This window comes from Manis javanica, chromosome 10, assembly GCF_040802235.1.
Source record: "Manis javanica isolate MJ-LG chromosome 10, MJ_LKY, whole genome shotgun sequence".
NCBI classification, from domain to species: Eukaryota; Metazoa; Chordata; class Mammalia; order Pholidota; family Manidae; genus Manis; species Manis javanica.
This window is the reverse complement of record NC_133165.1, coordinates 42,224,385-42,240,563: the sequence shown is the minus strand read 5'-3', so window position 1 is coordinate 42,240,563 and position 16,179 is coordinate 42,224,385. Positions and strand designations below refer to the sequence as shown.

The 16,179-nt window shown below is 38.8% G+C and overlaps 1 protein-coding gene across 7 annotated transcripts in view; it reads left to right on the top strand.

Moving 5' to 3' along the window:
• TPST1 (tyrosylprotein sulfotransferase 1) overlaps positions 1-14,338 on the top strand; it is a 252,067-nt gene extending 237,729 nt beyond the window's left edge. For 2 of the 7 annotated variants that reach the window (XM_073215232.1, XM_037002912.2), the window contains 3 exons: positions 10,481-10,531; positions 11,797-11,843; positions 13,803-14,338. In XM_073215232.1, the coding sequence (XP_073071333.1) occupies positions 10,481-10,488 (8 nt within the window). In that variant the 3' untranslated portion in view covers positions 10,489-10,531; positions 11,797-11,843; positions 13,803-14,338. Of the gene's footprint in view, positions 1-10,353; positions 10,532-11,796; positions 11,844-13,411 lie in introns of those variants that run through there. The other 5 variants (XM_073215231.1, XM_037002913.2, XM_037002916.2 and 2 more) reach the window with 4 other exon arrangements.
• Positions 14,339-16,179: the final 1,841 nt, after the last annotated feature.

Here is a 16,179-nt window from a genome sequence, read left to right as displayed (position 1 = left end):
TGAAAGACCTGTACTCTGAAAACCAGAAGACACTCCTAAGAGAAATTAAAGAAGACACTAACAAATGGAAATTGATCCCATGCTCTTGGCTAGGAGGAATTAATATTCTTAAAATGGCCATCCTGCCTAGAGCAATCCACAGATTCAATGCAATCCCTATCAAATTACCGACAGCATTCTTCAATAAACTGGAACAAATAGTTCTAAAATTCATATGGAACCACAAAAGACCCCGAATAGCCAAAGCAATCCTAAAAAGGAACAATAAAGCATGGGAGATCTTGCTTCCCAACTTCAAGCTCTACTACAAAGCCACAGTGATCAAGACAATTTGGTCTGGCACAAGAACAGACCCATAGACCAGTGGAACAGAATAGAGTTCAGATATTAACTCAAACGTATATGGTCAATTAATATACGATAAAGGAGCCATGGATATACAATGGGGAAATGACAGCCTCCTCAACAGCTGGTGTTGGCAAAACTGGACAGCTACATGCAAGATAATGAAACTGGATTACTGTCTAACCCCATACATAAAAGTAAACTCGAAATGGATCAAAGACCTGAATATAGGTCATGAAACCTTAAAACTCTAAGAAGAAAATATAGGCAGAACTCTCTTGAATATGAACATGAGCAACTTCTTCATGAACATATCTCCCTGGGCAAGGGAAACAAAAGCAAAAATGAACAAGTGGGACTATAGCAAACTAAAAAGCTATACAGCAAAGGACACCATCAGTAGAACAAAAAGGCTTCCTACAGTATGGGATAATATATTCATAAATGACATATCCAATAAGGGGTTGACATCCAAAATATACAAAGAGCTCATCACCTCAACAAACAAAAAACAACCCAATTAAAAAATGGGCAGAGGATATGAACAGACACTTCTCTAAAGAAGAAATTCAAATGGCCAACAGGCACATGAAAAGATGCTCCACATCGCTAATCACCAGAAAAATGCAAATTAAAACCACAATGAGATATCCCCTCGTACCAATTAGGATGGCCAACATCCAAAAAGACAGACAACAAATGTTGGCAAGGATGTGGAGAAAGGGGAACCCTCCTACACTGCTGGTGGGAATGTAAATTAGTTCAACCACTGTGGAAAGCAGTATGGAGGTTCCTCAAAAAACTGAAAATAGAAATATCATTTGACCCAGGAACTCCACTCCTAGGAATTTACCCTAAGAATGCAGTAGCCCAGTTTTTAAGAAACATATGCACTCCTATTTTTATTGCAGCACTATTTACAATAACCAAGAAATGGAGGCAACCTAAGTGTCCATCAGTAGATGAATGGATGAAGAAGATGTGGCACATATACACAATGGAATATTATTCAGCCATAAGAAGAAAACAAATCCTATCATTTGCAACAACATGGATGGAGCTATCCTAAAATTTTCATGAACCACAGAAGACCCCAAATAACCAAAGCAACCTTGAGAAAGAAGAACAAAGCTGGTGATGTGTCACTCCCTAATTTCAGACTCTACTACAAGCTATAGTAATCACAACAGTATCGTTTTCACACAAGAATCAATATATAGATTAATGGAACAGAATGGAGAACCTAGAAATAAACCCATGTTTATATGGTCAATTAATTTATGACAAAGGAGGCATGAACATACAATGTGGAAAAGATGGTCTTTTCAATAAGTAGTGTTGGGAAAACTAGACAGCTACATGTAAAAGAATAAAACTGGATCACTATCTTACACCATACACAAAAATAAACTCAAAATAGATTAAAGACCTAAATATTAGACCTGAAATCATAAAACTCCTAGAAGAAAACTTAGGTGATAAATGCTTGGACATTGGCATTAACAATTGTTTTCTGGATGCCTCTGCCTAGGCAAGAGAAACAAACAAAAATAAATAAACAAGTGGAACTAAATCAAACTAAAAAGCTTGTGCACAAAATGGAAACTATTAGTAGAACAAAAAGGCAGCCTACTGTATGGAAGAATACATTTGCAAATGATGTATCTGATAATCAGGGGCTAATATCCAATATATATAAAGAACTCATACAAATCAAGACTTAAAGAACAAATAATAGATTTAAAAGGTACCGAGAGCCTAAATAGATACTTTTCCAAAGAAGACATACAGATGGCCAACAGATACATGAGAAGATGCTCCACATCACTAATCACTAGGAAAATGCAAATCAAAACCACAATGAGATATCACCTCACACTAATCAGAGTGGCTAATATCAATAACAAGAGATAAATGTTAGCAAGGATGTGGATAAAAGGGAACCCTAGAACACTGGTGTTGGTGCAGCTACTATGGAAAACAGTATGGAGGTTTCTCAAAAAATTAAAAATAGATAAGCTGTCCTATCCAGCAATTCCACGTCTAGCAGTTTATCTGTAGAAAACAATCACTAATTCAGAAAGATAGGTGCACTTTTATGTTTATTGCAGCATTCCTTCCAATAGGCAAAATATGAAAACAACCTATATGTCCACCAATACATGAATGGATGAAAAGGATTTAGTAGGTATATATAATGGAATATTATTCAGGCATAAAAAAGATTGAAATTTTGCCATTTGTGACAACATGAATAGACCTAGAGGGTATGCTAAGTGAAATAAGTCAGCCAAAGACAAATACTATGTGATTTCACTTACGTATGTAATCTAAAAAACAAAATGACCAAGCAAACATACAGAACAGAAATAGGCTCATAGACACAGAACAGATTGGTTATTGCAATAGGGAGGGGAGAGGGAATGGGTGAAATAGGTGGAGGAGAAATTAATATTTGATATCTAGATCTGAATGTTGGTTATATAGCATATACACTTGTCAAAGTTCATCAAGCTGCACATTTAAATTATATGTATTTTGTTGTATATACCTCAACATAAAAAAAGATAAAGTGGAATCATATTAAAAACTTAATTAAAACTAGAGAGAGGGCAAAAAAAAGTGGAAGACAGGAAAAAAAGCACAGGGTAACTAATAGATAATAGTTACCAATATGATAGATGTTAAACCAACTGTGTTGGTAACCCCTTTAAATGTGAATGGTCTAAATATACCAATTAAAAGAGAGACTCCCAAAGTGGATTAAAACATAAAACTTTATGTTGTCTACAAGTACAATATTTACATAGTCTTCATCCCTAGTTCCTGGCACAAAACTCCTAAAACCTTAGTTTTTCCTGAGTGATAAGGGTAAGAAGAGCATCTTTAGTTATTAATTATAAGCCCCTTTCAAGCCTACTTGAGTTTATGTTAATGAGTTACTTTGTGGGCCCCTAGGTAGCTCATATGGTAGCTGGTTGCCAGAGGAACCAACCAGGTGATGGAATTTTCAGCCCCACTCTGCAGATCCAGGGAGAGAAGAAGGCCTGCAGACTGAGCAAAGCAACCCCTGGCCAATGATTCAATCACCTCAATCATTTGGTTCGATCAATTAAATCCCCTAAATAGTGGAACTTCCATAAACATTCATATGCTGGGAGGCAGATGCCATACTCCATGGAGACAGAAGCTCCTGCACTTGGTATCCTTCCAGAGTTTGTCATGTACCTATTCATCTGGCTGTTTGTATCCTTTATAATAAACCAGTAATATTAAAGTAATAATAACTATTATTTCCTTGAGTTCTCTGAGCCATTAGAGCAAATTACTGAGCCTGACCAAGGGGTTTGTGGGAAACCCTGACCAGTTGTTCAGAAGTATGGGCGGCCTGGACCTGCAGTTGTCTTCTGAGGTGGAGGCTGGGGCTGAGCCCTTAATCTGGGAGGTCTGTGCTAACTCCAAAAAGTATTAGAATTGCTTGGTGTGAGGAAAAACCCACACTTTAACAAGAAACCCACTTTAAATATAAAGACACTCACAGATAAAAAGAAAGGGATGAATAAAGATATACTATGATAAAACTAATAACAGCAAGCTGCAGAAACCTGTTAAGAAAGAAAAACACAAGCTACAGAGAAAATCTTTGCAAAACATATCCTTATAAAAGAGTAGCACCCAAGATAAAGAATTCTTAAAATTCAAAGTTAAGAAACAATTAAAACATGGGCAAAAGATCTAAACAAACACCTTGCCAAAGAAAACAGTGGCAACTAAGCATATGGAAAGGTGCTCAACATCATATATCAGCAGGGAAACACAAATTAAAATAACAGTGAGATATCACTACACACCTATGAGTGGCCAAAATGCAGAACACTGATACCGTATGATTATAAGGTACGGAGCAACAGGAGCTCTCATACATTGGTTGTGGGAATGCAAAATGGTACACCTACTTGGCTGTAGCCAAGACAACTCAGCAGTTTCTTACAAAACTAAACATACTTTAGCCATGTGATCCAGCAGTCACACTCCAAATGAGTTGAAAAGGTCAAGTAAAACCTGTATACAAATGTTTGTAGCAGCTTTATGCATAATTGCCAAAATTTGGAAACAATCAAGATGTCTTTCAGTAGGTGAGTGGATAAACTGTTGTATATCCAGACAATGCAGTGTTATTTAGTGGTTAAAGGATATGTGTTATAAAGCCTCAAAAAAGCAATGAGGAACCTTAAGTACATATTGCTAAGTGAAAGAAACCAATCTGAGAAGGCTACATACGGCATGATACCAACTCTGACATTCTGAAAAAGGCAAAACTATAGACAGTAAAAAGATTGGGGGAAGGTAGGGAAGGATAAATAGGTGGAGCATGGAATTTTTGTGGTAATGGAACTATTCTGTATGCTACTGTCATAGTGGATACTTGTCATCTGTACATTTTTCAGAACCCATAGAACAACAGATCAAACCCTGTTGCAACCTGAAGAGTTAATAACAGTATATCAATACTGGTTCATTAATTATAGCAAACGTATCACAGTAATGCAAGATGTTAATAGGGCAAACAGGAGAGAGAAAGGAAGTATATGGGGACTCTGTGCTCAATTTTTCTGTGAACCTAAAAATACTCTATTAATTTAAAAAAATGTATGAGGCAATTACTAATGCTGGTTAAAACAACACAAATTCTGTGTAAAAATATAAATATGTGATATTTATGTTGTTACATAATGAAAACTTAAGAGATTGTGACTTTAGCCAAAAATTATTAAATAATTTTTGAAAGACTAGAGGAAATGAAGTATTACAGACCTAAATATACTCATCTGTCATAATAGAAAGTCTGTGTGACAAGTAAACATCCGTGCACCTATCTGAAGGCATTTCCTCCACTTGTATTTCCAAGCTCATCTCCCATGTCTCCTGCATCATCAAATTTTGCTCTCCAGTAGGATCTTTCCCATCAACAGTATATGCCTGTAGATCTTCTGTCTTCACACACACACACACTTGATCCCAGTTGCCCTAGCATTGCCATTTCCATTTCTTTGCTTCTCTTTACATCAAAACTAAAGTTTTGTACTCTGTACTCCCTGCCTGTAATTCCTCTCTCTCTCTATTCTGTCTCTCATCCACTCCATTCAGATTTTGCAATAACCATTCTGTTTAATTTGTTCTTGTCAAGTTACAATGACCTTCGTGTTGCTATGTCCAATGGTCATTTACCATTTTATCTTCCAGCCTCTTTGGATACAATTGATTACTCCCTTCACTAGACTTCTAGGACACCCCCTTATTTTCCCTCTGTGCCTTTGGTAGCTGCCTCTCAGTCTTCTTAGCTGATTCTCTTTTCCCTGACCTCTTAATGTTAGAATGTCCCCTATCTCAGTGTTAAGCTCTCTGTTTTTCTTTATATGCCCTGAACCCCTGGGTTATATTATCAGGTATCAAGGCTTTAAATACTATCTATATAAGTTGGCGATTCTCAAATGCATGTATCCCAGCCCAGATCTTTTCCATGAACTATAGATTTATGTATCTAACTAGCTCCCTGACATTTTCATTTATTGTCTGATAGGCATCTCCAGCCTTATATATCCAAAACTGAACTACTCACCTTCTGAAAATCTACAGTGAGAACATTTCCCAACTGATTTGATGGCAACTCCAGAACTCTATAGTTGCCTAGGCTGAAACCTTGGAGTCATCCTTGACCCCCCTTTGCTCTCTCACACCCCATATCCAATAGGAAATCTAGATGTAATTAGGCAAAAATCCACAAACCTACCACTTCTTACCATCTTCTTGTCATCCTCTCTCATCAGTTACTGCTGTAACCTTCATACTTCTCTCCTTGGCCCTCTGCAGTTCCAAACGGTACAATTAGGATGATTCTTTTAAAATGGAAGCTCAGTCATGGTACTTAGTAGCTTTCCATTTCACTACATTGAACAAATTACTTAATCTCTCTTTGCCTCAGTTGCTTCATCTCTAAAAAGAGAATAATATATCCCACAAGATATTGTGGGATTTGATGAGTTGATCCATATGAAGCACTTATTTAACAGTTTGGTACAGAGAAAATAACATTGAGCTGCTGTTTTACTGTCTTTATTTCCTTTGCACACTCCAAAACAGAAGCCTACTTTTGTATCATCGTTCCTTGAGTGCTTGAGGTGAGAGGGTTATGTAGGAACGCTTGGTTTCTAATCAAAACCCTTAATCCATTAATACCAGAGAATGTAGTATGTCCAGAAACACTGTTCATTTAACCAAAGGAAATTCCATTCCTAACTCTGCTGTTTTTATAAGCAATGTAGTACTTGGTTTTCTGCACTAAACAGGAATTGCTTTGTCAGGAGAAAGTGCTCTTTTTGTCAGTACCATAGTTCCTAACTTTTGAAACATTTGTACCCTGAAAGAATGAAAGGAGGCAGCTTCCCACTATCTTTTTTTTTTCAATTTTATTAAGGTATTATTGATATATACTCTTATGAAGGTTTCACATGAAAAAAACAATGTGGTTACTACATTCACCCATATTATCAAGTCCCCACCCATACCCCAGTGCAGTCACTGTCCATCAGTGTAGTAAGATGCCACAGATTCACTATTTGCCTTCTCTGTGCTACACTGTTTTCCCTGTGATTCCCCACACCATGTGTACTAAATGTAATACCCCTCAATCCCCTTCCCATTATCTTTTTATTGGCCCTTTTATCTGATATCTTATCCTGACCCTTTTTAGTTTTTTATTACATATAGACATCACATATTTGGGTTTTCTTTTCCCTTCATAAAAGCTTTACCTCTGTGGAACTTTTGGCACATAGAAGACACTCATAATATTTAATGCTCCCACTCATATTTTCTGTCATGCCTTGCTGGTTTTTACAATGAACCAAAGAGAGAAGGAAAGATTTATTTAACCACAGGATTTGCTAATGGTAATAAAATGCAGAGAGCATGGTATTACAGGTGAGTGCTGGGCTGGAGCCTTGTGAGCCTCACTCTGCCACTAATTGGCAGTATGACCCCCTGGGCTGTTCTTGACCCTTCTGCTTGAATTCTAGCAGAAGAAGTGAGCTAGGAGAGATGAAATTCATTTTCTGAGAGGATGTGAGGATTATAAGGAAAGTAGCTTGGGAACCTAACCATGGAAGAGGAATGTGACAAACCAGATTTGTTTTAGTAAAGCAGCCAGGGCACAGTACCCGAGCCTGAGCACTTTATGCCCCAGCAGCTTGCAGGGTGGGACTTGGGGCACAGTTCCCTGAATAGAGAAGGAAAGGCACTTGAGAATCTGGTAAAAAACAGAACAAAACAAAAATTATCCTATTGGTGTGAGCCCCTGCATCAGATATGGTGTCTGCTTGCTTGCCCCGTAGATAGTAGGCACAATGGAAGTCAGTGTTAACATGACACACAGAGCAGAGGGCTTAGACACTATCTGTCTCAGAAAGCTGGAACAGTAATACAGTGTTATATGTCTTTATATTTCAGTAGAACTGGGGAAAGAAAAAAGCTGGGACAATCTCTGGACTGTAGCATTAGGGTAAAGCAAACAGGATTCTCCATGCAGATTCCTCAGGGATCAGCTAGGCCAGCCCCCAGTGACCTGGGATCATTTGAGGGTATGAAAGAGATGGTAGTAGCTTTTGAGACACAGCTGGCAGCTGCAATGTTGTTATCCTGCACCCACCTCAGCTTCCAATGCGAGGCATCTCTGAAGAAATGCCTTATACAAAAGTCTGGTATCTCTGCTTTAATTTAGTCTGCCTAGGACTGTAGCAGACACTCCAAAGAATAGACCAGGTTTTAAAAATTGCAGAGAAAAAGACAGGAAAATAGTACATTCATTCTCTGAATTTCAGTAGGAATGCTGCTTTAATTTAGTCTGCCTAGGACTGTAGCAGACACTCCAAAGAATAGACCAGGTTTTAGAAACTGCAGAGAAAAAGACAAGAAAATAGTACATTCATTCTCCAAATTTCATGAGGAATGCTGCTAGTTTCAGAAGAGAATCAGTCATCTTATAACAAAGTAAAAATCCTTTAGGTTTATAAGCTTTAGGATTCATCATTTAAAAGATTTCTTTGTGTTCTGAGGGGCTACTCAGTGACTCTTTCCCAATAATGAACAATCTGTAGCTTCTTACCGTACTTTCTCAAGTCCAATAGTAATCAAACTTTTGCTAATTGAGGCCTACTTCACTCTTGATTGGCATGAATGGTTCCCATTTTTTGGTGTCACAAACAGTGTTGAAACAACCATCTTTGTACTCAAAGTGAGTGTGTGTGTGTGTGTGTGTGTTAGCAGTAAATCTGCCTTAATTCAGTTTTGTTATTGAAGAATAACACATACAGAAAAGTGCACAAATCATAGTTCTCTATAAAGAACCACAAAATGAAGAGACCTTCATAATCACTACCCATATCAAAACAAAGTTACCAGCACCCTGGAAGTCTCCCTCCTCCCTCCTCTCCAGAGTATCACAGGGCAGAGAAAATGAAAGTTCTTGTGGCCACGATTCTCACCTGACCCTGGTCGGCTGGCCCACTGCACACGTGTGGGCAATATGTTATTACTGACTCACTATAAAGAGCTCTGCTCAGTGCTCTGGGCTGCGCGGCTGCAGGAGAGCAGAAGCTAGAGCAGTGGCAGCACCCAGGGCAGAGACTGAGATGGGGCTGTGAGGCTCCGAGGCAGAGACTGGCTTGATGCTCGCACAGTTGCCCTGAAGTGTACAGGATTCTAGCGCTTGATCTGCCACCATGAGAACAAAGCTGGGTATAAACGCTTTGACCCCAAGAACGTTCCATTGTCATTTTTCAGTCTCATTGAATCCATAGTGAACTTGCCCACAAGGGGGCTGAAATTCATTGGTGAGACACAGTATCCTGATTTCTAACATCATAAGAGCTGTTTTACCTATTCACGAGCTTTAAAAATTTTTAATGGAGACATGTAGTGTATTATTTGGTGGAGGGGGTCTGGTTTTTTTCCCCTCATTGAGTTGAAATTCATTATGTTATTGGTGAATTAAACCACATTTACTTATTCATTCTACTTGCACTGTTCCCACCTTTGTCATAAACCAGGTGACTCTTCATTCTGTTTCATTAATATGTCTATCCTTGTGCCAAAACCTTACTGTCTGAATTACAGCTGTATTTTTTACACATAGAACTGTATAGCAATAAGTCTTAATATGTGGTAAAATAAGTCCTCCCACTTGTTATTTTTAAAATGTTCTTAATTATTCATGGCCCTATGCATTTCTGTTTAACTGTTACAATCATGAAATTAACCCTCTTCCTCCCAAAAAAACATGCTAGAATTTTTATTGGCAATCCTTTGAGGAAAATGGACACCTTTAATATGTTAAATTTTATGATCTCTGAAAGTGGTATGTCTCTCTATTTATTTGGTCTTTAATTTCTCTCAGTAATGTTTCATAGTTTTCCATGTAAAGAAAGATCTTATACATCTTTTATTAGATGTATTCTTAGGTATTTGGTGGAGTATTTTTATATTATAAATGACATACTTTTTAAAATTATTTCCTAATTATTGCTGGCATTAAAAACAGTTTTATAGATTGAAAAGAGTAAGTGTTTAATTGGGAGGTTTCATAAGGTTAAAAGTATTATCATTTTAAGAATCATCTAATATTCAAATCATTATGGGAATATTGGGTACATTAAGAAAAGTGAAGTTGGATTTAATCAGGGTTTGTAAGGTTAGAGATTTCAAAAGGAATTCAGGAGAAACCTGTTCCTAAATTGTGTGAATTCTGTGTTGGTTGTTTGAGAGAGATGGTCTAGAGCTTGCTTTCTGTCAACTAAAACGATTGGAACTTGGAATGATTTTTCCTTCTTCACATATCCTAGCGCCCCCAGCCAGCCCACATTTGGGAGCACTCAGTCAGTATAGAGCAGATGGGATCACACTGAGTAGGGGATTCACTCAGTCCTTTAACTCTAGCTCCTCTTGAACTGACAGGTTTCCCTCCTGTTCTAAAATTCACCAAGATGAAGCAGAAACTCACCCACCACCAGGCATTGCAAGCATCCTGAAGTGATGATAAGTACCTATTTCCTTAAACTCATATTTGACTTTGTTTTTCCAGGTGTATAAAGGCGAATTTCAGCTACCTGAATTTCTTAAAGAAAAACCTCAGGTACTGTGTCTGCATCTTGCCTCAATGTATAATAGATGGGCTCTTGTGTTGAAGTGATCTTTTTAAAGAAAAAATGATATGTGCTGATGATAGATTGGCTTCTGGTATGTGCTGATGATAGAAAGATTGGTCTCTGGTAATTGTTGCTTTTAAAAATAATTTTACACAGTCTTAATTTCAGAGAACTTAATGTCTTCCAGAACTAGAAAATATTTTATTGATAAGTAAAATCCAATTGCTTGAGGTCACTCAAAGCCACACAGTATTCCACATATAAGGAGCCTGCTTTGGTGAACCTGATCTAACCACCTCACAAACTGTGGGAAGGGCTGTCACCTGAAGCAGGCCTGGAGTAAATGGGCTGGACTTCCCAAGAGAAGCTGTTGGCTCATGCCAGGGTTGAAGGCTCCATCTTCTCAGATCCTTGTCCGGTAACAGTCAGCATATTCCTTAAGAATTTCAAACTACTTTCAAGTCATATTCTTATTAGCATATATTTAATTTTAATCCATCCATCCATTAATTTCATTTATTCAGCAAATGTTTACTGAATTTCTATCATGAGTGAGAAATTGGTATAAGTCCTCAGGAGTCAGAGAAAAGAAAAAATCTTAAGAAACTTCTGATTTATCCAATTAACTCTGATCAACTTTGTAGACTAGGAGGCACAGGGTCCTGAACCCCTGGGCTGGGCATGATGTCCCAGAAACCTGGATGGATTCATGAACAGGCTATGTCACTCACTTATAGGCTGTGTCATTTGGAGCCAGAGAATAATCCAAGAGGGAGTCTTGCAGGAATGTCAAATCCAAAGGCTGTTTTGCATAATAAACCTGAAGGAGTCAAGAAAGAGAATTTGAAGCTAAAGGGACACTCCTACTTCACAGTATACACAAAAATCATTTCCACATGGATTATAGACCTAAATGTGAATGGCAAAATAATAAAGTTTTTAGGAGACAATAGAGGAGAATATATTTATGACATTAAGAAAGAGGACTTTTTAAGTTGTAAAAAAAAATTTCTAATCATTAATTTTGAAATAAATCAGTTGGGCTACATTAAGACTGAGAATATTGCTTATTAGGAAGCATAAAGAGTTAAAAAGTATGCCTGGAGTGGGAGAAAACATTTGAAACAAAGGATTCATCTGTAGAATATCGAAATTCCTACAAATCAGTAAGAAAAAGAAAATTGACGGAAGCAATGCTTCCCATGCTGACCAATTTCAAGGACTTTAAAACATCTTTTGCTTCCTTTGACAGACTGAGGAAGTGGAGTAGCAGAGCCAAGAGCCTCCTGCATACACAAGGTGAGGGTTGAGGGGCACTGTTGGGTCTCTGGGGTCCCTGCTTAGGCTCTCACAAAAGGAAGTGTGGCCAGGGTGGCTGGCACAGCCCCAGAGTCAGTCCACCCACGTTGGAATCTTGGTTCTGTGCGACGTTGAACAAATTATTTAACTCCTCTATGTCTTAGTTTTCTCAGCTGTAAAGTGTAAACAATATTAATGAAAGAGTGGTATAAGAAGTAAGCATAATAATGTCCACAAAAACCTTGGTACATAGTAAGCATTCAAACAGTATTGGTTATTTTCAGTATGAGAAGGGGTTCAAAAGGGTAAAATATTTTACATGAAAGAAACCTGAAGACCATCAACACCAACCGCCTGTTGCTGATAAGTAACCTGATTCTAGAAAGAGCAGGTTGTCGAGGTCACATTACACCACCTGTTGACATCCAGCCAGATGCTGTCTTCTCCATGTGCTGGATTTGCACTGATGTATTTTGGGATTGGTTGGCTGGTTTTTCCAGTCTCCCCTTGCTGATTTTTGTCATCTATGTTGTTTCACTGGAGCCAAGGACTACAGTGCAGGTGAGGCCACCGTGCTTTTTCTCTGAGTGGCCATCAGGTCCGTGCCCAGGTACATCAGCCAGTTAGCCACTAAGCTGGTTTCGGAGCCCAGACCTCCTGGCATTGCTCCCCCAAGTTCCTGCCCTTCTCCAACTCTTTCTTAAGATTTTGTCTTGCTATGAATGATGTGGTGCTGCCTTAAATCATTTAGAACTTGAAAAACTTTTAGAAAAATCTATTTTTCTTATAGTTTTGTTTGCTATTTTTTTATTTCATACAATAACCATGAATTGAGTGCATATTCTAAGAGGCATAAAATACCAAGCACTTTATATATGTACTATATAAATTATGTATGACATATAATGTGTAGTATGATATATAACAACATCAATGATAAATATATGCATTATTCTTATATACATATGCATATAAGAATGATTTCATTTAAGTTTCAAGCCACTGGCAAGTGGATGGTATTATTCCTGTTGTACTGATGAGAGAATTGACATTGAATAATCTGAACAAAATATTTTTATGACTTGCTGTGATAATCGATTATAGATAGAAAAGCATGTAAACACTGTTGAAAAGCACGAGTACCTTAGAAAAAGCAGGTGAACACCACTATGGTATATCAAAATCATGGAAGGCAGTGAGCTAATAACATTAATAGGTTTCAGGATTTATAATTGCCTTTTTGCTAAGAAGCACATGCTAAATGTTAGACTTACGTGCTATGGACATGCATGTATAACAGCAGCTGTCTTGGATCTTTTGTTTATCCAAAATGCTTTAAAATGTATAGATAAATTTCCTCCCCGAAGCACACACACACAGGGATTCATTTATCCACCAGCACGCAGTGTCAGTTGACTTCAGCCTCCACCTTACCTCCACAGCAGCATTTCATCCTTGTTTGCTTGTGGAGGCCTGTAGGTACCCACGCTTAGGAGAAGCTAAGACAGCAAAACATCTCAGGACAGATACTAATCTTCTTGCCTTTTGGATCCTTTCGCATTTGACAGTTATTGAGTTTTCTAAAGCTTCTTTTAGTATCCACTTTCTCAAATGAAGAGTCAGCACACTGGACTCCTAGACCTCTGACGCCCAACCAGTACCCCTGCAGAAGTTTCAACTGCAGAAGACAGCTGCATGGAGCTAGCAGTGGGCAGGAGCAGCTCTGCTTTGGCTGCCATCTGCCTGTTCTGCCCATTGAAGCTACTGGTGGGATCTAACAGCTTCTCTGAGGGAGAGTGTGCCTTGCTGCAGGCCTTCTACAGCTGGCCCTGTAGTTGTCAGTCCTCCTGCCTGTCTGCCTGGCTTGTGCCAGGTCCGCACCGGGAAGGCAGTGGTGTGGTGCAGGGAAAAAGACTGTGTCTCCACTGCAGTAACCGCACTGTTGCTTGTTTGCCCTAGGGAAGACTGCTGCCTTTCCAGCGGAAGGGGAATTTCTAGGACTGGCTGTGCCCTGCTGAGATCAGCAGAGTGTGTGGACCATGGCCTCCTCCCACTGAGAGGGTGGAATTTCAGTACACGTTTGGGGTTTCCTGAGTGATCCGCTTGCTAAGTACTGCACTCTTAATCCTAATTATGTGCACACGCCCGTGGATAAGGAACCCAGAGGAGGGGACACATGCTTTCTCTTAAAGCTGCTTTGGCCCTCATCTTTTCTTACTGGATTCTAAACTTTATTTTCAATGGGAGGGTTCGAAAATGGGATTCTACAGAAAAATTGGGCAGTTTCATCTTGGAATAGGTTATCTGTACATGTTCTAATGTTTTGTAGAACACTTGTATCTGTTTAAATATACTGAGTGTGGATAATATTAAATATCTTAATTATTTAAATAATTCATTGTATTGTTTCTGAGAAGTTGAGGAAATTACTGTATACATTTACAACCTAATGACTTTTGTATTTTATTTTTCAAAATAAAAGCTTTAAATGTGAAGCATTCTGGTAGTTTCCATGTTTACATTACTGTGATTTCAGAGAAGCAGTAAGACCTTACCAGCTACTGATCTGATAAAGCAAAGTTTCTTGAGTTTTGTAGACATTCCTTCCCCTCTTAACATCGTAAATTCTTAGTGAAGTTTTTGCTGTAATTTATTTCAGAGACCCATTACCATCCACTTGTCTCACAATCCTGTCCTATTTTGTGCATATATACTATATTTAAGGACAGAGAACTTACCGTTTGCAGCTATTTTTAAGAAGCCATTGTTATAAAATATAGAATGACCAGATAGTAATAGTAATTCCCATTTATTAAAGGTCCTCTATGTGCCAGGCACTAAACAAGATATTTTATGTGTTTTCTCATCACTGACCTGAAAACTGTACCTCCTCCAATTTTATCCAGCACAGTTATCATATTTCCTACAGAGTCACTCAAGCTAGAAGCTTATTTTCTTACTTGACTTCACCCTTTTCCTCCCTCTTCTCACCCACATGCAAGATCTTTGATTCTACCTTACAAAGATTTCTTGAATCCACTCACTTGCCTTGAGCTCCACGCCTTGACCCTAATCTAAGACATCACCTAGACTACTGTGATAGACAGCCTCCTGAACAGTATCCCCACTCCGACTCTTGCTCCCATCAAACTCTGTTTAGTTCACAGCAGAGTAGTAGTTTTAAAATACACATCTGGATATGACCTTCCCCACTCAAATCTCCCCACTTACCATTTCATTTCGAATAGAAGCCAGATTGCCACCGAGATCCAGCCATCGCTCTCCTTTCCATCTCAGTGCCTTTCTCCCCCAGTGCATCCCTTGTCTCTAGGGTTCTTTGCAGTGCTGGAAACTCACCAAGCTTTTCCTGCCCCCTGAACATATTCCTCTTTTTGCTCTTTGCCTGACAGCCTCCGTCGCAATACTCTAGTCTCAGTCAACCCCACTTCCTCAGACTTTCCCTGACCCCTTGAACTGAAAAGTAGATTCCTGTCCTGCCTACCTTATACACTCTATCACCTTATCACACTTTGCGGGTTTATTCTGTTTACTGACTTTTTTATTGTCTATCCTCCTCTACTAGATGATAAGATCCTGGAAGACAGAGACTGTCTTTTTTTTATCCATTTTTGTATCCGACACCTAGCAAAGTATCTGGCGTATTCTAGAAACCCAGTAAAATACTTAGTGATTGATTAATCCCTCCAGAAACCTCTGACACATCGTTTTACAGATGAGGAAACAGGCTCAGCCAGGCCAAGAGCACTTACACAAGGCCTCCCAGTTTGTGTCACAGTGGTGACCTGATAGCGAGACCCAAGCCTGGCCCAGATGTCCTTCCCACTCCACTCCCCTCGCCCTGTCCCCTTCAATTTAAAATGAACACTGTTGCCAGATTAATCCTTTATTCAGCACTTAACTGTGTCACTCTTTTGTTCAAAAACCTTTGCATTTCTAAGGCCTAACACATCTAAACTACTGTGCCTATGCAGTGTGGCTTCACTATCCCTGTGTACTTCCTGTCTCTTTTAAACTCCCTTCACTTTCTGCTTCCTCCAGATGCCTATAAACCAATCCCTTTCCTCTCTACCTGGGAAGTCCCAGCCTCATTAAGGGCTCAGCTGTCTTAAGCACCATTTCTTGTTACTCAACTGCTCCAAACTCCAAAGAGCATTTAAATTAGCTTCAGCTTAACCTTTTTTTTTTCTTTCTTATTTCCTGTGTTAGTCTTAAGTCACCAGCTTCATAGGGAGGAGGCCACATACCCCTCTAGAGCCTATCAGAATGGGAGGGGAGGACATTTTTAAACTAGCCAGCTGCATCCCAATACTCACCC